Source organism: Phyllobates terribilis, unplaced genomic scaffold (assembly GCF_046119375.1).
Source record: "Phyllobates terribilis strain yellow unplaced genomic scaffold, ASM4611937v1 Scaffold_3__8_contigs__length_932513732, whole genome shotgun sequence".
NCBI lineage: Eukaryota > Metazoa > Chordata > Amphibia > Anura > Dendrobatidae > Phyllobates > Phyllobates terribilis.
This window is the reverse complement of record NW_027362763.1, coordinates 96,698,230-96,721,416: the sequence shown is the minus strand read 5'-3', so window position 1 is coordinate 96,721,416 and position 23,187 is coordinate 96,698,230. Positions and strand designations below refer to the sequence as shown.

The following is a 23,187-nucleotide window of genomic DNA, read 5'->3' as shown; positions in this document are numbered from 1 at the left end:
GAGGTGAAGGGGAGCTGGGATTACTTCTCAGCCCAGCTCCACGAGAAAGGAGAAGAAGGAGGAACCGAGAAGGGAAAAGAAGAGAAAGAAACAGAAGGGCTCAGGAACAAGAAGGAAGAAGGGACCCTAAGAACCCACGAGAATACAGGGTGAAGGGTCAGGCAGATTAAGGGTACCGGATCCCAAGTTGGTGGAGGAGAAACTACCCTCAGCCAAGAACCGGAGGTCGTGATCATTTATTGGTGCGACACCTCATTAAACCTGCTAGGAAGGCACCATATAGAACAGCGGGGAACGGGATCCAAGTTTACCCGCACAAGTTCGCGGCAGCTGGACAAAAGTGGGTCACTGGTGAGGCAGGCCAGAGGAATGATTGTAGGGGGTCCTGAGCCATACTTCCGATCTGCCTGGGAGTTGACCGAGCCCCTCACCTGGTGGACGCAGCACGGCTCGGGCAGTCATTGCCAGCTGAAGTGACTTGGATATTAACCGTGAGTAAAGACCCTGGACTGCAGTACGTTGTCTGTGTGCTTTTTTGCTCCTCCGGCACTACCGGTACTGGGACTCTCACCACCATCACTCCTACCATCCACTACACTGCCCTGGGGCTGCACTCTTCCCGTGGGGAGTCACACCACCTCAGCTGCATACACCATCAGCCCCAGCGGTCTGCCCTGCAGCGGCGGTTCCTAGTGACCGCAAATCCACGGGTGGCGTAGTCGGACGTTATCAACAGCACATAGCAGACTACTATTAGTCTGACCACCCTGATCCGCGGGACCGGGCCGCCACTACTACCCCCATGGTTTCCCTACTGCCCGGATCCGCGTGCCCCACGGCCCAGGGGGCGAGTCATTAACTCTGCCCCAAAATAGGCAGTCCTACATGGTTAGTTGACATTCTTTGCGGGAGTGTTGGTGGGACTTAAACAATCCTCTTTTGCCAAAAAAAATGGGTCTTCACAGATCCTCCACAGTTTTTTAATTTTAGTATCATGACTTTGGATGCTGCCCACTAACCAGAATCATAGTGATACAAGGGGGAATATTCCCTTTAAATATCTCTGGAGATTTTGAGAATTGTAAAAATTACAAAAGCAGTAGTTATGGTGGCAGGGGTTCTTCTGCATTTCCCGTTATCAGTGCCATTGAAGGAATTTACAATCAGCCAACCCCAAAACAACAAATGGCGCCAAATTCTACACAACGTGTCCATTTGTTCTCAATAAGAGCCTCTTGTCCATTTTGCATATCCAGGACCGATATGAGTTGGACGGCAAGGCAAAGTCTGTACAGGAGACGGCTAACCACTCGGCAAATACTGTATATAGCTATAAGGTATTCTAACACGCCGGTTGTGCCGCAATAAAAAATACAGATGCCCTTGAAAGGTGTTTGAAAATATTACAAAACACTGAAAGTAACAGAACGGTGAAAGATTTCTATAAATCTGAAATAAACACAAATCTACAGATATGAAATTTCTGTATGAGCAGAGAATTAAATTAATCTGCGGCACCGGCAGAGAAGGGGCCGGAAATAAAGACTCTCTGCTCACACATCCATTCTGAGCAATCTGCAGATCATTTACAATATTGCCAACGAAATGATCACAATTCCCAGCACATCCAGCCTGACCATGAATGGAGCTTCAGTCATCAGCGATCAGTCAGTGAATGGAGTTCCAGCAATTTTCACAATTTATGGCTAAACTCTATCCCTCTGCGCACAGACACCTGCAATATTTAACAGAGCAGGGACCCGACCTGGACGGAAACTTCTTTTCTGGATGTTTCTACACATTTGCCAAGATTTATTTTCCTCTGAAGGAAACTAAAACCTCAAGAAATAATTTATAGAGTTTTGTTGCTGTTCTAAATGAGAGGTTTCCAGAAACTACAGCGCCTTCACTTTAATCCATGTACAGTACAGACCAAAGTTTGGACACACCTCATTTAAAGATTTTTCTGCATTTTCATGACTTTGAAAATTGTACATTCACACTGAAGGCATCAAAACTATGAATTAACACATGTGGAATTATATACTTAATAAAAAAGTGTGAAACAACTGAAAATAAGTCTTATATTCTAGGTTCTTCAAAGTAGCCACCTTTTGCTTTGATGACTGCTTTGCACACTCTTGGCATTCTCTTGATGAGCTTCAAGAGGTAGTCACCGGAAATGGTCTTCCAACAATCTTGAAGGAGTTCCCAGAGATGCTTAACACTTGTTGGCCCTTTTGCCTTCACTCTGCGGCCCAGCTCACCCCAAACCATCTCGATTGGGTTCAGGTCTGGTGACTGTGGAGGTCAGGTCATCTGGCATAGCACCCCATCACTCTCCTTCTTGGTCAAATAGCCCTTACACAGCCTGGAGGTGTGTTTGGGGTCATTGTCCTGTTGAAAAATAAATGATGGTCCAACTAAACGCAAACTGGATGGAATAGCATGCCGCTGCAAGATGCTGGTTCAGTATGCCTTCAATTTTGAATAAATCCCCAACAGTGTCACCAGCAAAGCACCCCCACACAATCACACCTCCTCCTCCATGCTTCACGGTGGGAACCAGGCATGTAGAGTCCATCCGTTCACCTTTTCTGCGTCGCACAAAGACACGATGGTTGGAACCAAAGATCTCAAATTTGGACTCCTCAGACCAAAGCACAGATTTCCACTGGTCTAATGTCCATTCCTTGTGTTCTTTAGCCCAAACAAGTCTCTTCTGCTTGTTGCCTGTCCTTAGCAGTGGTTTCCTAGCAGCTATTTTACCATGAAGGCCTGCTGCACAAAGTCTCCTCTTAACAGTTTTTGTAGAGATGTGTCTGCTGCTAGAACTCTGTGTGGCATTGACCTGGTCTCTAATCTGAGCTGCTGTTAACCTGCGATTTCTGAGGCTGGTGACTCGGATAAACTTATCCTCAGAAGCAGAGGTGACTCTTGGTCTTCCTTTCCTGGGGCGGTCCTCATGTGAGCCAGTTTCTTTATAGCGCTTGATGGTTTTTGCAACTGCACTTGGGGACACATTCAAAGTTTGCCCAATTTTTTGGACTGACTGACCTTCATTTCTTAAAGTAATGATGGCCACTCATTTTTCTTTACTTAGCTGCTTTTTTCGTGCCATAATACAAATTCTAACAGTCTATTCAGTAGGACTATCAGCTGTGTATCCACCAGACTTCTGCACAACACAACTGATGGTCCCAACCCCATTTATAAGGCAAAAAATCCCACTTATTAAACCTGACAGGGCACACCTGTGAAGTGAAAACCATTTCCGGTGACTACCTCTTGAAGCTCATCAAGAGAATGCCAAGAGTGTGCAAAGCAGTCATCAAAGCAAAAGGTGGCTACTTTGAAGAACCTAGAATATAAGACATATTTTCAGTTGTTTCACACTTTTTGTTAAGTATAGAATTCCGCATGTGTTTTATTCATAGTTTTGATGCCTTCAGTGTGAATGTACAATTTTCAAAGCCATGAAAATACAGAAAAATCTTTAAATGAGAAGGTGTGTCCAAACTTTTGGTCTGTACTGTACTTCAGAATTGAACCATTAGAGATTCCTCTCCATGCTTTCTATTCATTCCTGACAACTTTTAGGGGGAGGATTAAAATTGTGGTGAGAATAAAAATTTGGGTGACCATGCCTTCTTCTACAGGTCCCACCCCTACACCCATTCTAAAGGCTTCAGCTTTGCCTGTAGTCATGGAGGTCTTCCTTTTTCCGGGAGCCTCCAAGATGATCAGGAAGAGTGGGTGAACAAATGAGAAGCTTCTGGAGGACAGACACAGAAAGGAAAGTGTATAGTCATAGTTAGGCCCTGGAAGAGCCTTGTGCGGACTTGGAGGATGGAGGGTATTGCCACAATACAGTGCACGTCTGTGGAAAATGCTGAGTGATGCCAACACTGCGGTAGTCGAGTTGTTAAGAATTAAGTGTGTTGATGTCTGAATTGGGTCGAGAGCGTGTTGGCCTATTTAGGGGCTGCTTTCCCACCACTCAGGGTCAGTTGCAGATGACATGTGGACCTCTTAGGAGCTACGTTACATGATAGCTCACAACTTTTAAATGATAAGAAATCACAACAGAATGTGGTTTGTGGGCCCAAGGTTACAGAGCAAACATTTCCTCCGTGACTGTCTTTGGCACTGGAAGCCATGTCCACCTCTAAGGAGTACAGGAAGAGACCACCCAAGTAGAAAGCCACCACATACAAGAGCTGGGGAAGAGTAGAAACCTGCTCTCATGTCTCGATGGCAGAGAGATGGAGCCGCAAGAAAAAGCTGGGAGAAACTGACCCCTGTGGAGACATGAAGGTATAGTCTCCAGTGGGAAAGGAATGACTACTGCCTGACATAAGCTGACAAGCTCAAAGGCCAGGTGAGGCGTGTGAGACTCAAGAATACTTGTACAGTAAATGAAATTTGTGCCATTAGGGTCTGAAGTGAAAGAGAAAAGTGTGCCATTGTGCAGTAGATTAGGTTAAGGCAGTGCACAACAAGCAGGGTCTAGAGTTCAGCCTCAGGAAGAGACGGCCTATGTAACGGCCTATGTAACGAGAGATGAAGAGACTGGAAATAAGCTGCTGCCAAAATGTTTAAATTGACCGTGCCTTGTGCCTCTTAAAGACTTGGTGCCAGTTTTTGGAGTGTGTGGTTTAACCCGTTCTGTGCTGCACTGGGATACTGTTGGTCTGGGCAAAGGGTTAGGCCAAGACCTGAGGACCGGAGTGGGTACTTATTCCTTTACGAGCAGATGGAGTGTGACTGAGAGGTTGCTGACTTGGAGTGGTGGACCGGATGTTGGAGGTGGTGACTTGGGGTCTGCGAGGAGCTGTCAGAGGAGTTCACCTTCAGGATCGAGAGTTAACTTTGGAAGTAAAGATGGTTCAGCTGTTTTACCTCCTGGCTCATGTGACACTCTATAGCCAATTCAGAATGGCTTGTAAGTGATAAGCTCACCCAAGTGCGGAAAGCATTAGGGGGAGTTTACTGCTTTTGGATTCATACAGTCTACACTGAATTCATCTAAATCTGCAAAGTAAAAGCTCCTGATGACCATGGGAACCCACAGGTAACACCAAGCAAAGCTGGACAGATGCCAAGAGCCCACATGGACATCCAGCAATCTGCAAGTTCACGTCGATCTTGTGGTGCACTGAGGAACCCCAACAGTGTGGGAGATAGCTTTCTTCTCTGCCAACAGATAGCATGGCCAGTCAAAATACTCCATGGCATGCTTGGCTGGTCTTCCGATGATTTTGTAAATGTTTTATAGGTATTAGGTTGCAGCAAACATTTTTCCAATTGAGGAACGAGTAAGATTAGGAGCTATTGTGATCTTAACGAGCACCTTCATTGTTATCGAGACCAAAAAGAAAATATATACCGGTAACAATTCTTAAAAGCTCGCAGCCCACCTGTGCTCAGACGATCAATAGATTTATCTCTTAGGCTCCAATTTTCATGAAATTGTCAGATACTAGGGAGAAAACTAAGCAGCCTGCCTTTTTTTTTCCAAGAGTCACAAAAGTCTGTTGTTTTGTGTGAAAATTTCTGACAGCATCCTTCGCTGCCCACCATATTGATCTGTGCATTAATACTGTGCACAGGTGGCAGACTACAAGATAAAAAGTGACTCACAAATCGATCTGTAGAGTGAAAATTTCCTTCAGCTGTGGACGGGCATTACTGCGAGAGCTCAAAAGATGCCACATCACTGCTATGTAATATTCTCCGACTTCTTACTGCCCAGTCATGGTCTGTCCTCAAAGTCTTCTCAGTGGGTGGCACATGGTGAGATCATACCGGGGTTACTAGGAAATAAGGCAATGAGTGATGTATGTGCTGTGGCGTCAGCCGGCATGTCGTAAGGGAATCAACACAATGTTACAGATAAACTATTAATCTAGGGATAAGTACAGTAATGTATGTACACAGTGACTGCATCAGCAGAACAGTGAGTGCCGCTCTGGAGTATAATACAGGATATAACTCAGGATCAGTACAGGATAAGTAATGTAATGTATGTACACAGTGACTCCACCAGCAAAATAGTGAGTGCAGCTCTGGAGTATAATACAGGATATAACTCAGGATCAGTACAGGATAAGTAATGTAATGTATGTACACAGTGACTGCACCAACAGAATAGTGAGTGCAGCTCTGGAGTATAATACAGGATGTAACTAAGGATCAGTACAGGATAAATAATGTAATGTATGTATACAGTGACTACACCAGCAGAATAGTGAGTGAAGCTCTGGAGTATAATACAGGAGGTAACTCGGGATCAGTACAGGATCAGTAATGTAATGTATGTACACAGTGACTGCACCAGCAGAATAGTGAGTGCAGCTCTGGAGTATAATACAGGAAGTAACTCAGGATCAGTAATGTAATGTATGTACACAGTGATTCCACCAGCAGAATAGTGAGTGCAGCTCTGGAGTATAATACAGGATGTAACTCAGGATCAGTACAGGATAAGTAATGTAATGTATGTACACAGTGGCACCACCAGCAGAATAGTGAGTGCAGCTCCGGAGTATAATACAGGAAGCAATTCAAGATCAGTACAAGGACTGATAATATCTGATAATTGCCGTATAATCAGACTTATTTGATGACAGATTAAGGGAATTGTAATGTAAAGACTTTGTGGTGCAATGAGAAACACTTAGCAGTTTTGGGATTTCATTTGTGCACAGAGACAGAAGTCATTTTCCAGCTGCATTTTTCCAGAATCCCTGCAATGTCCATGGGAAGATAGGAGTGCAGAGACCGGGCTGTAAACCCCATCAGCCGCGTGGCTGTGACTCCGTCCTCCTGTGCACGGTGGGGCCTCATGGCGCGGAGCACATCCACACATCAGCGCTCACTAACGACTCTGATGTCCGTGGCATTAGCTCTCTGTTTCGTGAATAATGTCTTGATTGTTTCTCCGAAATTGAAAATCCACAAAGCAGAGCAGGAATGTTGGGGATGGAATTCTCATAAGCGCTGATATGATCCCTCGTTAAATATAATTACTGATTTAGGACAGGCATAAACTGCTCTTCTCGAGGATTACATTGGCCAAGTAATTTTAACCACTCGGATGATTTACATGACGCTTTCTGGTCACCGCGGAGAGATAACAGCTGTTTTCCGGCAGATACAGGCGCAGCCGCCATGATGCTGCATTATTAAAAAGCCACGTGATATCCGGACTTTAACAATTCTCTGCAATTCATCACTAGTATTGGTAAATTGCTTCAAAACTGTATAACAGCCTTAAAGGGAATGTCTACCTTTGTAAACATCTGTGACTGGTCATTTATTCTCAATCTATCTATAAAGGGGTTGGCGTTCCATTTTTCTGATACAGAGTTCCATATCTCCTGCATAGGTATACAATTAAATAATAAAATTCTGTCTGCTTGTAGTCACCACTAGGGGGAGCTTTGGAGCATACAATATGTAATAGTATGCTCTTAAGCTCCCAGCGGTCATACCTTTTCTGGCCAGGCATGTTACTGCAGCAGCCAATCACTGACCACAGCAGTGTCCAATATTCCAGTGATTGGCTGCAGAAGTCACATGTCTGTAAAGGAAGTGCAGAGCTGCTGTGTACTTATGACCGCTGCAGCCAATCACTGGTGTCCATCATGTCTTCTCTGAAGCTAGTGACTGGTCAAGTGGTCACATGTTAGTAATGAATGGGAAAAAAGGACAGAGCCCGGCAGGGGACCCATCCAGTGCTAGGAATGGAGCCACGAGGGATCATTATGTACCTGGAAAAGATGAGAAAAACCACAGGAGTTGAAGTGCCGTGGTGCCCCCAGAAGCTTTCCCATTGGTCGGACTCTCGCCCGTCAGACTTTGCAGCATTCTAGTATATCACCAATATGTATTGTGAGACATCCCCTTTAATTGGTTTTCTGGCCCACATGTTCTTTAATATCTACAGTAACAGAAATCCTTCGATAAAAATAGATTCTTGAGTAAATCCGATCTCCAGAGAGATGATTTATTTTTTTTTTCACCGTATTGTAGAAACTACATTTTATATTTTAATTGTTACAAATCGATTGGTACGGTGGGAAAAATAATGAGAATTCAATAGGATTTCTGTTCCTGGCTTCTCCGGCGCTCACTTCACAGCTCATATTACTTTTTGTAACAAGTTTTCATCTCGGAGACTGATTAATGAAGCCGAGCTCTCTCCTTCGGTCTCTCACCAGACTCCACGCCGAAGTCTTCAATATTGACGGAGATGCTAATTGTTTTTATTCGATTAATAATTTACCAATTATCAGGAGGTAGCGGGGCTCTATCTTTTAGGATAAGCACAAGAGTTTTCTTAAAGCAAATGAGTTCTCTCTCAAAATGCAAGTTTTATAGATGTGGATACTATGCTTTATGCTTGTTGTTTTTTGTATGGGCGGGCTGAGCCGGGGGGACGACAGAGGGGCATATTCAACTCGGGCCGGTTCCTTAGTATCTGTTTAGGGGATGTAGCGCTTTAATAACGCTGTACCTTTAAATCATCGATGGCTGCATCACGACATGAAGCATTTGAGGATTATTTTACACATACGCCCACAGATGATTTAAAGCAAGGTACAGCGCCACTACGGCACCCTATCAAAGTAATTGTTTAGCTCTGCCCAGCTGCCGGGTGCTTTAGAGGCGTTATTAATTAAGAAAACATCAAAAAACACATATAAACAAAGAACACCCATGTTCTTAAGGTGTGTGCATACAACGTCTTTTACACGCCAGCGTACCCGCATCGTTTTTGAAGCAAGAGAACGCTTCAGCGTTTTCTTGATGTTTATTGCGCAGTTTTTACAGCTGCTTTGCCGTCGTTTTTTTTTCTAAATGTCATATATAAGATAGTGGCGACTGAAGAACATCCAAGTCACTTCTTTTAGCCACTTCATGGCTATCGAAACCGGTTAAAAGAAGTGAAAAAAGACGAACATCAGCACAACAAGTCGTTTTGACACTGCAGGGCATGTGTTCATTTTTGGGGGGCGTTTTCTCAGCGCTTCTTTACCTGGAACCCACTTGTGCACATACCCTTATAAAGCCACTCCAAAATCCATATTTTTTTTTAGATGTGAATTTTTCCAAAAACTCAAAGTGAACATGTATACTACTGTGTGTTTTTTTTTTAAGGTTCACCTTAAAAAAAATATATAAAAGCCAATAAACAAAATGTAATTAGAATAATAAAGAAATTATTCCAAAATTACATGAGAAACAATAAACAAAAAAAAAACATAATACATATATAAGCATATATATAAAACTACAAATAAATGCAAAAATTAAAGGCAAAAAATAATAATTTGAAAGTAAATACTTATTGTAGTTCTAATTAAAGAAAGTTTCATTTTCGGCCTGAAAATATGTTGACTCCAAACTGTGAAATAATTGGACGTCAAACCTTTCTTACCAGTACAGAATGTTCGGAATATTTCCTTTATTTCGTAAAAGAATGATTTTCTCCTCCAAAACTGAATAAATCTGGGAAAGGTGGAATATTCAGCAGCACATCCAGGGAAAAAGACGCCAAGAACAAGATGGCTGACAGAGGACGCGCGGGCTCTTGAGGTGTTGGATGTCATACAGACTCTTGACCCTACATCTTATTACAAAGTGCAAGTTTGAAAGAAAAATAAATGCCGCAGATTGTGTTTTTCTCCTACACGGATGAACGGCCAAGCCTTTTATTACTGCCTGTTTGCTTAGGGTTTGGCTCATTTCAATATTCACAATCGAACAGGGCCAGGGAACCGAGAGGAACGTCAGCCAAGCTGGTGTCGGAGGGAGCCAGGCAGGAGATGAAGTACGCGGCTCGCCAGTAGGTGTCACTTGGACCTTACACAGGAGATGAGCAAAGTCAATGGGACAACCAGAGGCTGCTCGATTTACCATCTAAAATGAGATTTCACCCATGATGGGACACAGCTGTCGGGATGGAATTGGCAATTGTTTCAGTGAAAAAGTCACGCTGATCTTAAAAACATAACTTGAGACTGTAATTGTCAGCTAACATGTTTTCCCTGTATTTATTACAGGAGCTGCTCCCCAGAAAGCCAAAAACATTCGGAAAGTGTCTGAATTATTTTCATCCTACCGTTCGACGAGTCTTCTAGAAGTAACAGAGCAGATGCGTTGTCTATTAGTCTAATTTCTTAACCATGTTCTGCTCGTATTGTAGATCATAGATACTCAAAACTGCAAATAAATGGGTCGTCTGGTATGGAAAACCCATTTTCAAAGGGTTAGGGAATTCTGAATTAATAGATGTTGGGTTTCTGTCTTTGAGCAACTGGTGTCTCTCCTGTCCTAGAGGGCCTAACATTTTCAAGGGTTGATCCAGAGTGAAATGCCTAAATCAGAGCACCCAACTTTTACAGCGTAAACTATGTGGCGCACTACGCGTGCCGCGGCAATTTGGACAGCGCCCCCTAGCCACACCCATTTACCAATTCTTTCTACCCCGGCAGGAGGAGATGTCAAGAGGTGCAGGGTTGCAGTGAGGGACATTCAGCAGACTGCCCGGGACAGCATGATGTGGACCCAAATCCAGGACTGTCCAGCTGCATCCTGGATGGATGGGACCTATACATTTATTTTTTTGTTCATTCATTTATTCATAGTTGTAGCAGCCATAACTTTCTAATTTTTATGTAAGCTTCACTATACGACATCTGCCATTTTGGTGTCCATAAGGCCGTGTAAATACTGTATTTTTTAATTATTTCTGCACTTTTTCTGCAGGTGTCCGCACCAAACTATGCAATAACAATTTTCACTGGTTATTGCTTTTTTACTTTATTTTTTTTATGCGTTTTGCCCCTTAATGAAGCACTCCTCCTCCCATCAAAGTTTTTATCCTCTTAATATATTGCAGTCATCATATTATATAGCACTGTGTACTTACAATTGCTCATTTTGCCCTTCTACTCAGCTTATTCTTCTCTTTTCTTTCAGTCTAGGAGATCATGTGATTGAAAACAGACTAGCTAAATCCTTCTAAGCTCTATGTAGAAACAGGAAGTCCATTTTCCCAGCACGAGTCATCATTAGAACTACAATCCTACATCTCTTTCAAGTCCCTGGTACCCTAGATCCATCTTCTCTTCAACTCCTGACCCAGTTGCTTCACTTCTAACCCCCTACCAGGAACTTTTCAGTGATGTAGGATTGTAGTTCTAATGATGACTCATAGACCTAAAGGAAAAGAGATGTCATACGCCTAATGGAAAAGAGAAGAATTAACTGGGTAGAAGGGCAATTTCGGGGAGAAAAGACTCCTACTCGGTGGTTGACAGTTACTGAAAATTACTTCAGATGAGTTGGATGATATCTTAGAGTCACGGGGGAAAGTATTGATGAATACGACTCAAAGAAGATCCCAAATATTTCTTGTACACAGAGAATATAGAACTCCAAAAGTGCTATAAAGAAAGGATCTTAGGACAGATGATTGTTGCCCACTTTGTAGGGAAGATGGTGCAGACTTGGTCCATATGTTCTGGTCCTGCTCACACTTGGTTGGGTTGCGGAAGGAGGTGGGTAGATTGATTTTTGAGGTCTTCAAAATTCAAATATCTCTAAGGCCCAAAGTGTGTATGTTGGGTTACGTGGGAGACATTGGGAATTCATCCCCACTAGAACTGGCTATAGCCAAAATACCGTATCAAACCAGGAAGACCATAACTAAACACTGCTTGGCAAGAACTTCTCCATCAATGGAAGAGGTTGTGAGCTGCTTAAATACCCCCATTCTAATGGAAAAAGGATCTACATCAAAAGGGGGCCATCGCAAAATTTGGTAACCGGTGGAGGGATTGGATTAAATGCCCAGGAGTGGTGTCGGTGATGCTGGCAAGAGATGTCATATTTAACTTACTTCTCCTTTGATAGTGACCTACTATTTTAGATATTTAACACCTTATTGTTTGTGTCTCATGTTTAAATCATTGTCTAGATATTGTAATCAATATAATATTAAAATGTGATTTCAGATAGGTGAGAAGGAAGATTGGGAGGGAGGGGAGATGTGGAGGCGGAAAGATTGGCCATTGTATTCCTGTCATGAACAATGATTGATACAAAACTGTACTCAATTTCTTGTGATTTTATGACATGATTATCTTTTTCAACCATTTTCTAAGTTGTAAAGTTTGCTCAATAAAAATGTTTTCATTTAAAAAAAAAAAGTTGTGTTTTTTTCAGGTTCCACATTGAAGCCTGCAGAGAAAAAAAAGCAGCAAAACTGCACGTTCAGCACAATCTTTAGACCCACCGTGGGAGCAGCTTTCATGAATCTCGTCTGATTTTCGTAGACAGTAAAATTTCTGCAAAAAAAAAAAACAGCACAAAAAAACCCCCACAGCATTTACCATGAACACGGCCTAATCGTTGAAGTAAAGTGGATGTGATTTCATGAAAACTGCATCCACTGTGTGTACAAAGATGCTGCGGTTTTGGTGCATTTTTTTAAAAAAAAATATAACCTTCTATGGGGAGCCTGAAAAATATGCATGTAAAAAAACATTGTTGAATTTTCTGTACTTTAAAAAAAAACAACCATAAAAAAAAGTTGCTTCTAGTCTGTGTCGTGAACATGCCCCCTGATGAAGCTGGGTGAAACACACATTGGGGCACAGGGCTACACACTATTACTATGTAAGTATGCCTCCTATACTCTCCTATCTAATATATATGTTAACCATTAGGGAATGTACTGAAATAGATATGTGGGCATACTATTAATATACTGTTTATAGCCTTGGAAGATATGTTGTTAGCTCTCTATTGACCTACTCTTGTTTTTCAACAAAATCCGTTATATTTTCTATTTAATAAAGTTGATATATTTGTGAAATATTTCGTAACACCATTTTTCTTTTTATTTATCTAGTGCAGATTCAAGTAGAGAAAAGGCTCCCAAGCTAGATAGTGCAGCCCGTGGCTCATAGCTTTTGCTCCTGCCCCCAATGCTACATGTTGGGTGTTCGAGTCCAGGGGAAGACCAGTTCAAGAGAAGATAACGTTGATGTCCCATGACTGATCCAAGTAATGTAGCTATCATTACAAGGTGGAACTTATCTAACATGGATCGAGCTCTTCTCCTGGCCACCAGAAGATTGACTCCTAATAGTACAATTCTCAAACTGTAATTGTTTGACAAATACAAGATGTCTTTCTTGTACTGGTCTAGATAGAAGGGCTGAGAAGAAGACATAATCAGCTGACCACCAATGGTATGGTAGTCCATGTGGTCCTCACATGGTCCAATGTGACCATGGGCAAAAGTAAAGTGCCTTTAAGCCCTGTATCTCAATATTCATACCAAGAACTAAACAAAAAAAAATGCTTATACTCATGATAATTTGATGCCACTCCAGGGCTAAGACTTTGGAGGTCCCTGATGGTCTTTCACTTGACCTGCAGTGTGAACAGGCTGACCCTGTGTGCATGACTAATGCAGCCAATCATGTGGCCACGTCTAGTACTTGCAGGCATCTCCACTAAGGTCAACAATGTCAACTGCGGTCAAGTGTTCATGGTCAAGTGATGAACCATCAGGGACCTCCTCAGTGTCAGACTGAAGAACATTGGGCCCACCAGAGGATTTGATTCTGAGGGCCCGCCTTTCTCCCCCACTCAAGAGCCCCATAGCAGCTGCAAGGTTTGCACTATGAACTCTCCTGAAGGAGAAGCCAGGGCCCACCGGAGGATTCTCTGGTTCTCTGGTGGGCCAGTCCAACTCTAGACCTCCTGGATCGGCAGCTTGGAGGAGGAATTACCAGGTCAGTATAATTATTTAACACATTTGCTGGTTTTAAAATATCTCTTTAATATTTTTTCCTCTACACCAGAAATGATAAGTTTGAGCGTCCTCTTCACCATCACTTAACCAGCAGGTTGAATGCACAAGGCTCTGTGTGTGAATTTCCCTCAGTAATTGCCTTGTGGCATAATTTTGTTCAGAATGTCAATTTTATGGCCATAGGCACATCAAAAAGTCAGATTAGAAAATCCAATTAACCCCCTCTTTTTTTTTCTCTGTAAAAATATTTGATCTCAAAGAATAAACCAGATGGGACATATAATATTAGTCTGTTTTTTTCCTGCGCTGTCTCTGCTCATAAATCAGCGCACAGATAACTGCAGATTAATTATAACTTCAAGCCTTGCAAATCCCATCAGAAAGGTTTACAGGGTCCCTGTTGAGTAATGCAAAGATATAGAAACCGGGGCTCGGTGGGATATTATGTAAAAAACGCCCTAATTGGACAGACTTTAACTCCTTTGCAGCCTCTTACTGGGGCCTTGAGGACCCAGCGGGAGATCATACGAGCAAATTCACACAGTAACCCAAAGTTTTGATATTAGCTAATTAAAATGTTCATTACTGCACAGATGGAACAGCTACATTTGCTGGATCTCCACAAATAATATACCATGGTGGAGTGAGATATTTATGGATACACTAAATCTGTCACAAAGAAGTCAATCTGAACCAGCATGAATTAAACATTTGCTGAATATGGTTAATTTTTGAGAAGAAGAAAAACTTTCTAAGTTTAGCAAATATGAATGTCCCAGAGAGTGGAGCTTGAAAAATGGTGGAGCTTGTGAAATTATGGATATTGATTGAACTAATTGGAAGCCGTGGCCTTCAGTGATAGCTGAATATTGCCACTATGTCATAGTCCTTGCCTGTTTTTGATAACCACTTCTCACATTACGGCTCACTCTAGATCATCACTGCTACACAAGAATCTAATCAAGAAAAGACTTTGCGTTGCTCTTGGATCACAATTTACCAACTATTTTTTTTTTTTTTTAAAAAACTATGTCCTTTGGCCAATTATAAGCCAAAATTAGAAGGAGAAAGCTCCACAAAGGTCAAAGAAAGGCCAACCCTGACCAAAACTTGAATAAATCCAGGTCTGCTCAGGTGTCTTTCTAGACTGTTGCCCAAGAATCTCCCAGGGCTCATAGTCTAATCAGAGGCTGTGGCCGTCAATATTGGCAGAATACTGACAGCGGGTCATAGTTGTGCCTATTTTTGATAACCACTTCTAATACTGGGGCTCACTCAAGATCTTCTCTGTTACACAAGAATCTCATCAAGAAAAGATCTACACGTTGGACTTTGAGGACAATTGATGAATTAATTTTTAAAGAAAATTACATCCTATGGCTTATAATAAGCCAAATCTAGAAGGAGAAAACCCAACAAGAGTCAAAGAAAAGCCACTACTGCCCAAAACTTGAAGAAACCCAGCTTTGCTCTGGTGTCTAACTAGGCTGTTGGCCAAGAATCCCTCCAGGGCCTAACGTCTAAATGGAGCCTATGGCTGTCATTCTTGGCCGAATAGTGAAACCAGGTCATATTTCTTTCCTATTATCGAAAACCACTTTTCATAAAAGGGCTCACTCAAGATCATCACTACTACACAAGAATAATCCAGTCAAGGAAAGATATTTGCGTTGGACTTGGATGCCAATTTAACAATTATTTTAAAAGAGAACTACATATTATGGTTAATAGTAAGCTGAATCTAGATGGAAAATGCATCATAATGGTCAAAGAAGAGCCATCTCTGGCCAAAACTTGAAGAAACCCAGCTCTGCTGTCTAACTAGGTTGTTGGCCCAGAGGTTTCAAAGTCTACTAATTGGATGCTGTGGCCCTCAGCATTGGATGAAGAGTGAAACCAGGTCATAGAAGGTGCCAATTTTTGATAACGAGTTCTTATACTAGGGTTTACTCAAGATCATCTCTGTTATACAAAAATGTTATCAAGAAAAGATCTTTGTATTGGACATTGCGTTGAATCTTGTGAAGAATAGAACTTTGCGTTGGATGCCAATTAACCAATTATTTTTTAAAGAAAGCTACATTATATGGCCAAATCTAAAAGGAAAAAGCCTCACAAAGCCACCCATGGCTAAAACTTAAAGCAGGCTCTGCTCTGGTGTCTAACTAGGCTGTAGACCAAGAACTCCTCAAGGCTCAAAGTCTAGGTTTGGCTCCAGCGGTATGGAGAGATGAAGTTGCAGAATAGTGAGGAACGTATTTTCAATCTGCCACCAGTTATCAACCATTGAAAGGAACATATCATAAGGGCTCTGCAGCAAATCAGTAACTTTCTATAAATTACTTAACATTCATGAAAATTTCAAAGAAATATGTATAAAACACCTCTTACCTTTCAACATGGTCAACATTGCCAGCTACACCGAGGCCACCTATTGTATAGATTTTGCCATCATATACAAGGCTGTTGTGTCGACACCTTGGAACGATCATCCTGGAGACCAGATTCCAGTTATCAAGTAAGGACATATAGCACCACACGTCTGCAAGTGTGACCCCGGATTCCATGCCACCTAGAGGGTTTCGAGAGAGGTTATTGAGTAGGAACATGCAATTTACATATTTTATATAATGCTCAAAACTCTATGATGAAATTGGGGAGCTGTAACCTTCTATACTGGAATTCAGAAGTGCTTGGTTGACATACAGAGATTTGCTGACATGTAAGAAAGTTTATGTGTCATGACTTCATCCTTCTGTAGTTTCATACAATAAGGAAGGATCTAAGCCCTTCTCATGTACTAGCAGCTAATAGAGAGTACAGGGACTGGATGACGGCTCATGGCTTACAAGAAAAAGTTGGTTAAATCAAAGATCAAATAATAATGAAAAAACCAGGGGTTAACATTTTTCTCAATCATATGTCCACTAGATGGAGCTATTCTATCACCGTCTGATCTGCAGTAAAAGTAGGGAATATGTTTTTCTATCGACATATCAAAGCAAATAAAGTGACTTAATGAGCATTTTCGGCTTAATTAGATTACAATCTAGGAGCAATTGCACTCAAAGCATCCATGAACACACAGAGAGAATGTAAACTTCATGAAGCTATATTTTTGGCTGGCTTTAAGCTCAAGACATCAAGGCAGCAGGGTAAGCTTTGCCCCCATAGGTAATTACGAGCAATGAGAAGGACCAGTTTGAGTTCTTCAACATTTTGTGTGTTACAAATAGCAATTCTGGAAGGGACATATGGGCGCTTGTTCGTACCATAAATGGACCAAATCTTGACCAACCTTTGGATTAAGCTACCAGAAAAGATCTATGTATGCCTAGCTGTACATTGAGCTTTCTAAATGAGTGATAACTCAAAATGACTGGGGTAAAACTTGGTGTTGTTGAGTTGTATCTATGGTTTGGCTCTGTTAGGTTGGACATATACATTAGTTCATTGTGGCCTAACCTGACAATTTTGGCAGGGTAGTCCAATTTGTCTAATTTGCATGGGGGCTTCCCAACTCTCCCGATGGCAGATGTAAACAAGAGGGTAACTAGGCAGCTGGATTTTAACATGCCTGATCTTTTTTCTCTGAGGACCTAATCTGCTGTCAGATATGTTTGGCAACGGTGTAGTCCCCTTTACCCATTCAGATCACAATTGCATGTGTGGGACCAGGAGAGAGCTTTGGCAAAAATGAACATTTATTATTGGTAGCACAAGGTCAGGGGAATAATGATTGGGCCCGGGCAAGAGGTGGGCCCGCGAACCCAGCAGCTATTTCAGCTGGATGTGCATGTGAGGACGCATATTCAGCTAAAATGTATTGTGGCACAGAGACCTGCCGGGTTCCTGCACTGCAATACACGATACCAGCCAATCAGAGGCCAGCAGCTGACATCGGAGTGCAAGTCACTGGGGGCGCATGGCAGTGACGTCCTGGGCTGCCAGTCTCTTGCACGCTGAAATCATCTGCTTCTGTGCCGGCTACAGAAGAGGACACCACATTACACGGTAGCGGGGGAAGATGAGTAGAATCGTTTATTTTATTTTTTTTACATTTGTTGGAGAAGAGCCGCAGAACAGGGACATTATTAATGGAAGAAGCCTTGGATGGGACACATTATACCAGGATGGGAGACATACATTACTGAAAGGGGCCCAGAATTTACGACTTTATACCAGAAAGTGGTCCAAGATGGGGGACATTATTACAGGTAGGGGCCAGGATGGAGGAAATTATTACAGGAAGGGGCCAGGATGGAGGACATTATTACAGGAAGAGGCCAGGATGGAGGAAATTATTACTGGAAGGGGCCAGGATGGAGGACATTATTACAGGAAGGGGCCAGGATGGAGGACATTATTACAGGAAAGGGGCCCAGGATGGGGGATATTATTACAGGTAAGGGGCACAGGATGGGGGACATTATTACAGGAAGGGGCAAGGATTGAACACGTATGTCATTACAAGATCTGGAACTCTACAAGGGCCCATACATCTGACGAGCATATCGGGGCACAGGTCCAAGTTTTGCATTGGGCCGATCAGATTCTAGTTACGCCACTGCTCACAAGAGCTGCCATAGATCCTTATTGACATCCGATAAACTGGTATGTCATTCATAACACATAGGACAATACAACTTTGTTTGATCACATCTTTTCCATGCAGTGGATAGGGAAGGGTTACTCAGAAGTAACATGATGTAAGAATAGAGTACTTAGGAAAATGTACTTATACGGAAAGTGAAGCGAGATCCCCGAGTGCAGCCAGCCTGGAGCAAGTCATGGATGCCTCCGACTCAATGCCGGTGAGAATAAGCCTGCCTAAAGCTTCCTCGAGCTAGCGTTGGATCCTGCGGAGCTGATTAGCATTTCTTATTTTTACAAGTGCTTCCTCGCTGTCTGAGCTGCCTCTAATACATAGTATTGGTGTGGGCAGATCCTCATTAAGAAGCTAGAGCAATAGAAATTTAATTAGCCTGGAGACAAATAGACACAAAATAGAAAAAACAAAAAACACACACGCGTCCCAAACAAGTCTTAGGCTTATCCTCCTCAAAGTGTATGTTCTTGCTTGGCTGGTCTATACACCAACCGGTTGACCAATAGGCAGGGGAATGTGTATGGAAGGATAAATAATGCAATGTAATGACTTTATCCTTTGCTTCAATACAGATTTAAAACTAGGATCAGTTTAATACCATCTGCACTGTGGTCCCTACTGACCGACATGAGAAAATAAAGACTTAAAAGCTTCTTCATCAAGGGCTCGTCTCACACGAGTGCAGACACTCTGATGAAGGCAATAACATAATAAGACTTTTATCGAGCACATAAACATAAAACTTTTACAAGAAGACCCCCTATGTGATAGGGATCGCAATACCCATAACATCAATGATATAGAATACATAACATATTAATGACTTTGCTGATGGAGCTCCTTGGGAGGTTGCAAGAAATGGAGATAAAATGTAATGTCTCATTCTGGATGAAGTATGTCATTCCCAAAGCTCATATGTCTTACGAATGTACATGGACATCATAGAGGTGAGGTGGGGGTCTCTATTCAAGATATACCTTTATTAGTTATAACAGAAAGCTGCAAAGAGCATCTCTGTGTCACGCAAGGTGTGGGAAAGACTTAGTGCAACACAAAGGGAAGAGGGAAAGGGAGCCCAGACTCTAGGGAAGGGAGGGGGGGGGTTGAGACCTCCTAGGTAGATCTAGTGTCACCCTCTCTCCCCTAACGTCCCTCTATTGGCTCTTCACCAATCACCGCACGCGATTGTGCCTCGCCCTGTCTTTCCCTGGCATTTGGCTCAGGCTAGTGAAGGGAGGAGATGAGCACTAGTCAATCTCCACTAAACACTATAGAAAACAAGGAAAGACAAACAGGGGAAAATTGCTTAGCTTTAGACGACTCCAGACAAATGTGCACACATTCTCAAGCTCCAGAGAGGACAAAGTACTGCTCTTGCTAAAGCCTTCACAAGTAGTAATGAATATCGCCGACACCTCCCTCTAGAACACACCAGGTATTTATACATCCAGGCCAGGGAGTTAATTAGCCAGAGGGAGGTAGCCGCTGGGTCCTGGAGACAACCTCTAATAAGATGTCTGTAATGCCAAATGTAGTGATCTCCTGCAACCAACAGCAGGGCGACTGTCTGTCACTTCTGACACACCTGTGACACTCTGGAGGACTCGACACAACACGGTTAGCCATTATTTAAATAAGAGCCATGGAATACCGCATTTCTCCTGAAGTGGCCACAGTAGTAGAAATGTGTAGCCTCTACCCGTGTTCCTTATGGTTGATCGACTGATCGTCCGCATTTAAAGTAAATTTAGATAGGATTATATTTTAACCCTTTAACCAAGCAAACTTGTCCCTACACAAAATTACCACCAGCTACAAAGCTTTGCCAAACAACTCCATATATACAATATCTACATTTTGTGGAATTTTATTATTTTGGATATTGGGACCTAATTTTTTTGGGCTTTTTATGGATGTAGATCCTGCTCTGCCCTTATTCACATTGAGGTCACTTTTGACACATGGTAAGGTTTTAATACTAGAGACAGTATAGGACCGTCCCGATCTGGGTTCACCTTGTGGTGGTGGGATGGCTTTTATGCAAGATCACAAGTGTCTATTTTTGGGAATTATAAAAGTGAAAAATAATCCTTAGGGTATTAGGATACTTTGGGGTCCACGTCTTGCCACCCCTGCTCATAATCACAAATATTATTATGTAAATTAAACTTCTTACCTGACAAATAGATATTGTCCCCCGCGCTCACAACGCTGAAAAACTCCCGGTCATAGAAAGGTAGGCTCGCCAGCGGATACCATTTATTGATTTGTGGGTTCAAACAAGTGACGGCCGTCAGCGTCCTCTGATTCATTCCTATCATTTGCCGACCCCCAACTAGAACAATCACTTCAGCCACTCCTGGAAAAAAAGAGAAAAACACATTAATCTACAGTACAAACATATCAGTATTGGATAGTCCTACACCTCTAAATAGCTTTTAAATAATAGCAGCAGCAGGAGAAGAGTGTGCTGACCTTGTGGGAGGCAGTGACTTGTCCAATGATATGATTATGCTAAGTGGAGACAAGTATTCATAGGACAGAAAGCAATATAACTTACCAAGAGATATGTATTATAGCAGGAGAAGAAGAGTGTGATGATCTTGTGGGAGGCAGTGACCTGTTCAATGATATGATTATACTAGTGGAGACAGGTCTTCATGTGGCAAAACACTTTATCACTTACCACAAAATGTGTATTATAGCAGGAGGAGAGGAGTGTGCTGATTTTGAAGGGAAAGGTGGAGGTGGAGATGACAATGTCATGAGACAGGCATGGACTAAATTCTGTAAATGATAGCATAAGCAGAAAATGATGTTGATTTTTAGGAGAAAGTGACCTGTCCATTTCTGTGATTAAGTTATTGAAGAAAAAGGTGCATATAAAAGGGACAATGTCATACAATAGGTATCATTTGATCATTGTGTTTATAATCAAGCCATGGGAACAATAGCAGCAGCAGGAGAGGAGGGTGCTGCTTGTGTTAGCAGAAGTAACCTGACCATTGTTGTCATTCAGTTAGAAAGGACAGGGATGCAAGTTATGTACACAGGAATAATGACAGCAGCAGGAAAGCAGTGACCTCTAAACTCATATACTGAAGGGAATGGATTTAAATGGAAATTTAGAATAGACGAGTAACAGCCAGTCTTCCGACAGCACGGATAGAAAAAAAGTGATGGCTCTTTTAATCTGTACCATCCTACAATTTCGTCATTATTCCAACTACATATATTTAATATGGCAAATTAATACATGACTGTTGAATACCGTTCCATCATTATGGAAAATTTATTTTTTAAAGGGATTGTCCATTTTGATAATTTCTTAACCGGTGTCCATTAAAGAACACTGGTTAAAGGAAATCTGAAATTATGACAACAGAATTACCAGAATATAAAGAAATAAAAAATTAATAGCTGAAGACAGGTATGATGAAATCAAAAACTTCACCCTCTCCACCCTACTTTGACCTTAAATAGATATAAAGGCAATAAACATCTGACATCCTCACCAAAAAATAATATAGGCATAGGTCCAGGTCAACTCTTTCTTTATTTCCTTCTTCAGCCTCCCACCAGACCAGCATAAAATACAAAAAGTCCTCATATTTCATGATCAGGAATCTAAAACTCTCTGTCCACCCTTTGTGTTGTCTTCTCCTGAGTTGCCCATATGATACAACTCACTTTACTCCAATGCCTAGCTCAAAGCTCCAATGTACATCCAACCCAACAATGAAGAACATTCCTTCGCGCCACCATGTCCATTACCTGCTGATAGTCTTGGCCTTGTGCGCGGAGTTTGCATCTCTTGCCGGGCGTGAGGAAGCATGTGATATCTCTTCGCCTCATTGACTAAATCCCGACAAGCCTCTGATGACTTTATCAGCTCCTCATTGTCAACAACATTGAGCAGATAGCTTGGATGAATGAAGGGAAGACGGACGACGGCCAACAATTCAGCAGAATGCTGCAAAAGAGGAATCCAAAGAAACATGCTCAGTGTCAAACTTTATCTGAGATAGCAGCTCCTTTCCTCTTTTCGTCCTGCAACAAAGAATCCGTTACGGCACAAAGGACTCGGAATTGAATGGTCTCGGGATGTAGGAACCGCACAGCAGGTTTACTAACATGTATTCAAAGAGGACGGGATCTGGTGTCATTCATATTACAAGTACAAATACATTCAGTGTTAACAAAAAGTTCAATGAAAAACCACAAAAAGATAGCAACTGGATTGTGCGGGCTGTGATCCTGAAAGAAGGTGGAAAGATAGAGACATTTTGATGGTCAAAGGTGGACTCTTGTTTAACATCCAAGGATTTTTTATCTATTTAAAGCATGATGTAATTTTTTTTCAGTAAGTTCGAAATGTATAGTAGGTAAGGGAACATATTTCAATGTTCTCCAGAGCATTAGAATCCCTTTACAATAAGATAAACTCAAGTTTCCACTGATGAGACAAAATCGTACTCTTCACTGTTCATCATTGACAATATAATAATCTTTATTTTTATATAGCGCTAACATATTCCGCAGCACTTTACATACATTATCGTCGCTGTCCCCATCAGGGCTCACAATCTAGATTCCCTATCAGTTTGTCTTTGGAGTGTGGGAGGAAACCAGAGAACCTGGAGGAAACCCACGCAAACACGGGGAGAACATACAAACTCCTTGTAGATGTTGTCCTTGGTGGGATTTGAACCCAGGACCCCAGAGCTGCAAGGCTGCAGTG

General features: G+C 42.1%; 1 protein-coding gene across 3 annotated transcripts in view; it reads right to left on the bottom strand.

Annotated features, from left to right (window-relative positions):
• KLHL29 (kelch like family member 29) overlaps positions 1-23,187 on the bottom strand; it is a 1,034,900-nt gene that overhangs the window by 77,764 nt on the left and 933,949 nt on the right. For all 3 annotated transcript variants that reach the window (XM_073674052.1, XM_073674053.1, XM_073674055.1), the window contains 3 exons: positions 22,221-22,419; positions 20,623-20,805; positions 16,229-16,409 (listed from right to left, as the gene is read on the bottom strand). In XM_073674052.1, the coding sequence (XP_073530153.1) occupies positions 16,229-16,409; positions 20,623-20,805; positions 22,221-22,419 (563 nt within the window). The remainder of the gene's footprint in view (positions 1-16,228; positions 16,410-20,622; positions 20,806-22,220; positions 22,420-23,187) is intronic.